The sequence below is a fragment of the Pelodiscus sinensis genome, chromosome 32, assembly GCF_049634645.1.
Source record: "Pelodiscus sinensis isolate JC-2024 chromosome 32, ASM4963464v1, whole genome shotgun sequence".
Classification (NCBI taxonomy): domain Eukaryota; kingdom Metazoa; phylum Chordata; order Testudines; family Trionychidae; genus Pelodiscus; species Pelodiscus sinensis.
In genome coordinates, this window is record NC_134742.1 from 3,527,677 (window position 1) to 3,535,277 (window position 7,601).

General features: G+C 60.2%; 1 protein-coding gene across 1 annotated transcript; it reads left to right on the plus strand.

The window, feature by feature from the left end:
• The first annotated feature begins 1,327 nt into the window (after positions 1 to 1,327).
• On the plus strand, positions 1,328 to 7,395 carry LOC142823166 (maestro heat-like repeat family member 5). The gene is made up of 8 exons (XM_075913744.1): positions 1,328 to 1,420; positions 2,228 to 2,404; positions 2,788 to 2,943; positions 3,327 to 3,449; positions 3,869 to 3,971; positions 5,277 to 5,351; positions 5,969 to 6,116; positions 7,036 to 7,395. Exons 1-7 carry the CDS (start codon positions 1,337 to 1,339, stop codon positions 6,073 to 6,075), a joined length of 825 nt encoding a protein of 274 aa, XP_075769859.1. The 5' UTR covers positions 1,328 to 1,336; the 3' UTR covers positions 6,076 to 6,116; positions 7,036 to 7,395.
• Positions 7,396 to 7,601: the final 206 nt, after the last annotated feature.

The window sequence follows — 7,601 nt, forward strand, 5'->3', positions numbered from 1 at the left end:
GGGGAGCCGGGGAGCCCGAAGGCACCTCAGCTGTTGCAAACGGGCAGAGTTTTGCTCCCTCGCACCAAGGATCTGGCCCATGTGCCCAGTGACCTGGTGCCGGCCCCAGCGAAGAGTCAGGTGTTGGACCATTGGGAGCGAGGGCACCGAGCATCTGTAGAAGCTGCAGTGTCGCCACCTCCCAAAACCTCAGTGAGCCCCGACAGGGTGCTGGGTCCATCCCGGGGGTAACCGGCTACTGCTGACCATGCCTTGTGCCCCAGGCCTTGAGCGGGTTGGGCTGCAGTAGATTTCTGACACCAGGATTTTTTTTTTTTTTTTTGTGTTTAGCACGTCCCTGGAGGCCGTGAAGACCCTCTTTTCCATGCCCAGATACTGGAAGGAATTTGCCACTATCCAGTTACAGCAGGGCTGGGAAATGATCGCCTCCCGCCATCACTTCTCCCGAGGGGTGGGCTTGATCGCAAGGTAGGAGTCTCAAGTTTCCTCTTCCTGTGGCCTGTCTGGGCAATGGGAGTTGGGCGGGAGATCCTCCTCTGCCCCAGCCGGCCCTCTCAGCCCCGCAATGGGGGAGGGACTGTCTCTCCCTTTGGTAATCCCGGGGACTTTCCCTTTGCTCTTCCAGAACCATGGTCGAGCACCGGAACCCACAGGTCCCTGTGGTTCTCAGAGAGGCCATCGCCATCGTGCAGAGTCGGGAGGAGGAGGAGGCGCTGAGAGAAATCGCCCTGACTTTCTGCACCGAGGTGAGAGTCCGGAGCGGCCTGGCACACGTGGGCTTGTGCAGAGCAGCTCAGACCCCTCCTGGGCCAATAGGTGCTGGGGCCCATGGCCAGCGGTTCAGCAATCTCACAGCCGGCCAGCTCCTCTGCCCACACAGATACTAGAGGGACTGGGCAGAGTGGAGGGGGGCAGGGTGAGATTGCTCCTGGCTGGATGCACCTCCCTGGGACATGTGACAAGAGGAGATGTTTCTCCAGCACCCCAAGCCCGGGCCTCTCTCCTCGCCTTCCCCGGGGGTTTCTTTTTCCTCTGCCACAGCGCTCTGCCCAGGACGCTTAGCGGTCCCCAGAGAGTCCTCTGTCCCTGGAGTTCATCAGGCGCTTGTGGATTAGTTGCCCTTCTAGGAATGGACCATTTCAAACACCAGCCACTGGCTCCTTCACTCCAGAGATTTTGTGCAGCAGAAAGTGGCCAGTTGGCAAAGATGATGGAGCAGGCACAGACCAAAGGCAGATTTCTGCTCCTTAGCCTGACGCTGATTTTCTCTTTCCAGTTTCTCCAGAGTCCTTCCATCCTCAGCACCGTCACCAAATCAGACCTCCAGGAACACCTGATGGAATGGACCCACGACAACAACCCTGCAATACGGAGGCTCTGTCTGCGAGGCCTGGCCAGTGTTCTCTTCTGGCCGGGGAAGGTGAGGGCACATCTCAGGGCTTGCTGGGGTGACTGCTGGCTAGCCAGTGTGGGGAACAGCAGTGCTCTGTGTGGCTGGTTTGGTGCCTCAGAGGGAGGGCCCCAGTCGTGGGCTGTAAGTCGCCCTGTCTCTGAGGAGTTTGCCTTTGACTTGCCTCTCAGTGGTGCCCTGGGGAGCCCCGATCTGACACCAGGGGACCGAGGAAGCCTGTGGTGCTCCCAGCGCCCAGATCCTGGGGTGCGATACTGAGCAAACCAGGCGCGAGGGGGTGTCCCTGCTCCCAGGCAGAGCATGGTCAGTGTAGGTGGTGGGGAGGCAGGGGCGGGTGAGACTGCTGCGGGGCCCAGGGCAGCACTGCGGGGCCCCGGGCAGCGAAATTTCACAGGGCCCCTCCTTTGACTCGGTGCATGCGCGGGGCCTCGGGAAGCGCGGGGCCCGGGACAGCCGCCCCGCTCGCCCTGCCCTAAATCCTCTGCTGTGGGGCGGGGAAGGAGACTCAGGTCGTCGCTCAGGGCAGTGGGGGGAGGGGAGTCGGGCAACAAAGCCCAAACTTGGCAACGGCAGAGGAGACGGGGGCGGGGTCAGAGCTCGGTGGGCGGGGCCTGGAGCGGCTCTCGGCAGGCGACAGGGCAGGCTCTGCTCAAGGGCCAGGGGTGCAAAGCACCTGGCGGAGCGGAGGAGAAGGACTTTCTCCCCTGCTGGGGGGCTGGGCCGTCCCTGGGGTCTGGCCGATGGGGAGGGAGGGTCCAGCCCCTGCCCCAGGCTGCGTCCCAGGACAGTGGGGAGCTGCCTTCTGCATTCCCACAGGGGCAGTTGTTACGGGCCCAGCTGCCCGGGACCATCGCCATGTTCTGCGCCACGGACGCAAGGACTGTCCTGGAGGCCATGACGGAGGCGGCAGACGCCATCTACCTGCTCGCCGGGGAGGGGCTTGGCTCCATCTCCCAGGACATGGCAGCCAGCCTGCGCCCGCTCATTGACCACGTAAGGCTGGGAACCCCGGAGAAGCACATTCCCCCTCCCTCCTCTCCCTGCCACCCTGCTATGTCCCTGCCCAGCCCCTTCCCCCCTCAGGCCGGCCACGCGGCACCCAAGGGGGCCCCTGCCATGGGTGGGGAGTCTCCGACACAGCCCCCTCCCTGGCAGAGCCCTTCTGGGCCAACCTGAGCACCGAGCTCCCAGCCCTGCTGCAGCCTCCCCCCCGAACCTCCTGTCCCCAGATCCTCCCCCGCCTGCTGCTGCTCCCCAAGGGGGCAGGGGTGAGCGCCAGGCCCCAGGGCCCCGGGAGGGGAGCCCAGAGCAGCCTCTGTGGCCAGGGACACGGTCCGGCTCTCACCAGCTTCCCCGCCCCCGCGTGTCCTTGCCAGGAGAGGGGCAGTGTCCGCTCAGCCGCCATTTCCCTGCTGGGCACCATGCTGAGCGGGGTGAAGGACCCAGACAAAGCGGCCGTGCAGCAGGAACTCACCAGCTGCCTGCTCCCGCTGCTGCTCCACCTGGCAGACGAGGAGCAGAGCGTGATCCTGGTAAGTGCCGCGCTCGGTATTTCCAGAGAGCAAAGCGCCAGAGTCCCCTGGGCCCCACCCGTCTCCAGAGTCCCTGCCCAGCCAGGGCCACTGGGGACGTGCAGGGGCCACAGGGGAGGGCCCCTGGGCTCAGACCCTTTGGGGTCCCAGAGCGGCCTGGCGCTGCCGTTGCCGTCTCTGCGCAGAAGGGCTGAGCTGTGGAGATCCCGTCCGGCTCTCGCCAGCCAGTTCTCAGCCCCTCCCCTGAGCAGCCTCCCTTTGGGAACAAGGGGCAGGAACCTCCCCTGGCAGGGAGAGCAGGAGCCCAAGGAGCAGGGAGGAGGGGACGTGCCCCAGACGCTCCCTCTCTCAGCGAGGCCCCTCGCTCTCCCCTGGTGCTGCAGAGCTGCAAAGTGACCCTCTTCCGCTGCGCCGTGTTCCTCGGCTGGGCCAATCGGAAGAGTCTCTTCTGCAGCCTGGCCTGGGACGGCTCCTCGCAGCTCTTGCCGTGCGTCGGGAAGTGCCTGGTAGGTGTGTTCTTTGGGCCCGCAGAGCAGTGAGTGGGGAGCTCAGGGAGACCTTTCTAGCCCCACCCCCCGAGCACCCAGGGGGTTCTCCACCCCGCTCGTCACGCAGGGACATCAGAGGCAGCCCCTCCTAGAAGGGCTCCCGTGGCGTCCTGTCCCTTTTGCTTCTGGGGGGCACAGCGGCTGTGCACCCTGCTCCTGCCCTCCAGTCCCTTGCTGCCCTGCAGGCCCTGTGGGGTTAGGACACTGGGACTGCTGGGCACTGTCTGCATCCGGCCCTTCCGAGAGGGGCAGCTCCATCGTCTGGGCTCCTACTGGCTCTTGCCCTGCCCTCCCTCTGAGCTTCAGCAGCCCTGGCCTGCCCGCTGTGGGCAGATCACGTTGTCTGCACTGAGCATTTCTCCCTGCTCTGTTCCTAGATGGAGAATAACGAGAGGAACGTCCCAAGGCTCCTGTTCCAGGCCTTAGCCTATCTGGAAAGCTCCCAGCCGTCCATCCGACATTCTGCAGCCCTGTTCATCGGTAAGCAGAGCAAACCCACTTGAGCTTTTCCTGTTCTTCCTTCAAAGCTCTTTTTCCACTTCCCACTCCGTTCTCTGGGACCAGGGGGAATTTTCACTAGTTTCATTGAACAATCAGTTCAATAGGTTACGATGTTATCACAAACATGCGCTGCCCATCCCGACAGTCTCATCCAATTGCATTAATGGCTCTAGTCTCTCCAGCCTAACCAGCATCTCTTCCTCCTTGTCAGTTCTGGGCTTTCAATGTCTGTCATCCCGCTGAGACACATGGGCACAGACAGACATAGCCCGGATCCGATATGTTTTGTTCTCTGCTTGTCTGGTGGTGAGCCTGGGCCAGGCAGAACTCAGCTTTCCCAAAGGTCCCCCCTGCGATACGTCTTTCAGTGGGCTTACAGCAAAATTAAGTGTCTCCCATGCACAACTTAGCTTTTTGGGAAACTTAGTTTAAGAGCTGCATCACAATGCCAGTGGGAGGGGGGAAGAGGAGAGCTCCCTGCAGAAGTCGTAAGGACACCGCACATTTAGTGTTCTGGGGACACATCTGTTTGAATTAATAAAAAATGAACATGAACCGAAAGGGGTTTCAGGACAAGCATCAGCCAGCAACTCAGGAGCCTCCTGCAACTGCAAATGTGAAACATGGATATAACATGGAAGAGTTAGTTGAATAAAATATCAGCCCTATTGTGTTTTTGTGTATGATTTAGTCCTTCCCATCCCTAATATACTGCTTCAAGGTCTGCAGCTTAACACTGGTGATCATGTGCTATTTCCTAAATTAACAGAAGTCAGGTTATCTACCAGAATGACACACAAGGTGCTCTCTTAGCTGGTGTAAAATGCTACTCCCAGCTATAAATTACTATGTTTCACTGAGGAGATTTGCAGTAGTGTTTGAGGAAATTAGAGAAGTAATACCAGTGGGAAACTTGATTTAAATCAATGCACCCAGCCTGACAAGCACCAGAATCCGACAGCGGGGATCTGCGTGGGCCAGAATTCACATTTACTGCAAGCTGGAGGGAACCTCTTTGCCATTTGGTCTCTTCCAACTTCTCCTGCCCACAACTTTTTGGCCACATCTTCACGAAACCATCAAGATGCGATTTCAGTCGCCTTTGCAATCGGCCTTTCAGTGACTTCTGGGGCCGGATGCTTTCTCCCATGTGCTTCGTGCCACATCGAAGGGCCGGGTATTGAATTTCCCAAGGGCTGTCTTGTGGGAATGGCTGAATCTTTAGCAATTTTCAGGGATGATGTTGAAAAGTCCTGAGCTCCGGGGTATTCCTTGTCTGTTTAGGAGAGACCATCCACCATTTCGTCTACCTGTTGGCGGAGACAGTGAGTGCAGATGACATCTACCGCCTGTGTGAAGGTAAGGAAACAGCTCTGGGGGTTTGTGCATCTGTGGGCAATATGAGGCCTGAACACAGCTGTCCCAGTGTCTGTCTCTGTCTGAGGACAGTACTTAAGAGGGAAGAATGGTCTTGCTGGTCAATGTAAGAATGGGAGTCAGGAGATTTGAGCCCCCAGGAGCAACTCTGTGCCTCACCTTCCCCACCTGTAAAATGGGGATAAGAACACAAAGGCTCTCAAGGGAGGCCGGCCAGAACTGAAGATGACTAGTCATTAGCAGGAGGAGAAGGATTCTTACCCTCTGTCACAAAAAGTTCCACCACCTGCTCCCCTCCACTAGAGAGGTTGTAGGCCAGAGACTTTCACCCAGAGTTGGGTTCTCGGCTCCTAGGCCATCCCATGCGGCCCCCAGGAAACACCTTTCCCTGCCACCTCTGGAGCACTGAAGGCGGCACAAATGCACAAAGGATTCGGTTGAAGTTAGGAGCCGAAGCCCCTTTGCGGCTCTGCACCTAAATGCCAGAGTTACGGTTGCTGTCGTGTTCCCGTGGCAAAGGCCATTCGGAAGCAAAGGTTTCCCAGCCACCTGTGACAGCAGCTCTGTGAGGTTTCCAACCCATTTCCTCTTTCTTTCAGCTTTCCAGGAAGTGCCTTTAAGATCAGACAGGACCACAGCGATCGTCCTGAATGAACATTTTAAATGGCTGCAGAAGCTGGCAAACCTCGTGTGGGGTGCGTTTTGATTAGGGAGCGGCACCGACACAGGACTCTTCATCCTGCCACGGTACGTACAACAGATGGGAGCAGCTCTTTGGAGCAAGGACTGGTCCGTGGGCTGGGTATTCACAAGGGACATCAGCTCCCGTATCAGAGTCCAGCCCAGAGACACCTGGGAAGACGTTCCGAGGCTCTCGCAAAGCCGGGGTCCTGGGCAGCACAATGGGAGAGGGAAGCCGGTGCTGACCAATGCAGGGTCAGACACATGGAAAGCAGAAATGTGAATTATTCCTGTCTGTCTGACATGAGGGTGGGCGGGGGGGAGGCTTAGTTGTTGGAGCAGTGGCAGTGGGGCCTAGTAGTTGGAGTGGTGGCGGTGGAGCCTAGAGGAGCTAAGAGCAGGAGCCAGAGCCAGGAGTCAAGTGCGGGCCTGAAACTGTCTAGGAGCAAGGCTGGGAGCTTAGCGGGACTGCGAGCCGGGCTGCGCTAGGACTAGGGACGAGGCTGGAGCAGGAGCAGGGATGGAGCAGGCTGAGGCCTGGGTGGCCTGGCACCACTCTCAGGCAGAGGAGAGGGCCAAGCCATGAAGCGACACTGAGCAGACTGAGTTACTGGTTCTCCTCGGAGGTGCCGATGCCTCTTCTGAGACTCACCAGCCCAGCTCCTGCCTCCTGCATTGGCTGGAACCTGACTCAGGACAACTCAGCCCAGCGTGGGGCTTCCTCAGGCTTCAGTTCAGGGAGGAGTCGGCCCCTCGGAGCCGGGCGACAGATTCACCCTCCCCTCTGAGGAAACCAGGCCCTGCTGTGGCGGCTTGACAAGGCCCTAATAGAGCCTGGGGCCTTCCCTGCACGGGGCCAAGCGCACTCCACAGCATTAGCCACAAGGGGAGCGAGAGGGTGGGAGGGAACCTGCCCTGCTCCAGAGTCTCCCCCTTGACAATTGTGCTCTTCTCATCTGTGCTCCTGCCCTTTCTCCTCTGGCAGACACCGGCTGAGCCCACCACGAGCCCGGCCTGGCCAGAAGACCAAGCAGCTGGGACACCAGGAGGATGCGGAAGAGGCAGAGCTGCACGTGACGGGGAACCAGCCGCGCAGGGGCCAGGAGCCGTTCCGCCCCCAGGCCAGAGGAAGCCGAGCCCCTCCCCAGCCCTGCGGTCTGGTCTCCAACGTTTGTCTGGCCCGTCACCCCAGGACACAGCACACGAGTCACCATCAGACCCACCCATCTCCGGGTCCTTCCCACCGGCCTCTGCCCATCTGGGTGGGTTCTTCTCGTCGCCCATCGGCCTTCCCACAAACACCAGTGTGGGAGCACGCTCTTGGGGGGTCTGGGACTGCGCGCGCTCTGGGGTCCGCGGTGGGGGGAGGGACAGGGGCTGCGCGCGCTCTGGGGTCCGCGGTGGGGGGAGGGACAGGGGCTGCGCGCACTCTGGGGTCCGCGGTGGGGGGAGGGGCTGGGGCTGCCCAGCGCTCTGGGACTGGGGTGGGGAGCTGAGGCTGTCTGGCTGCTCTGGGGCTTGTGGGGATGCCAGGGAGCCAGGCAGCCTGGG

What these genes read in the sequence shown, in the direction of transcription:
- LOC142823166 (XM_075913744.1), top strand. Translation starts at nt 1,337, where the DNA reads ATGGAATGGACCCACGACAACAACCCTGCAATACGGAGGCTCTGTCTG. An exon ending in TGCGCCCGCTCATTGACCAC is followed by an intron (nt 2,405 to 2,787) that starts GTAAGGCTGGGA and finishes TGTCCTTGCCAG; the next exon opens with GAGAGGGGCAGTGTCCGCTC. An exon ending in CGTGCGTCGGGAAGTGCCTG is followed by an intron (nt 3,450 to 3,868) that starts GTAGGTGTGTTC and finishes CTCTGTTCCTAG; the next exon opens with ATGGAGAATAACGAGAGGAA.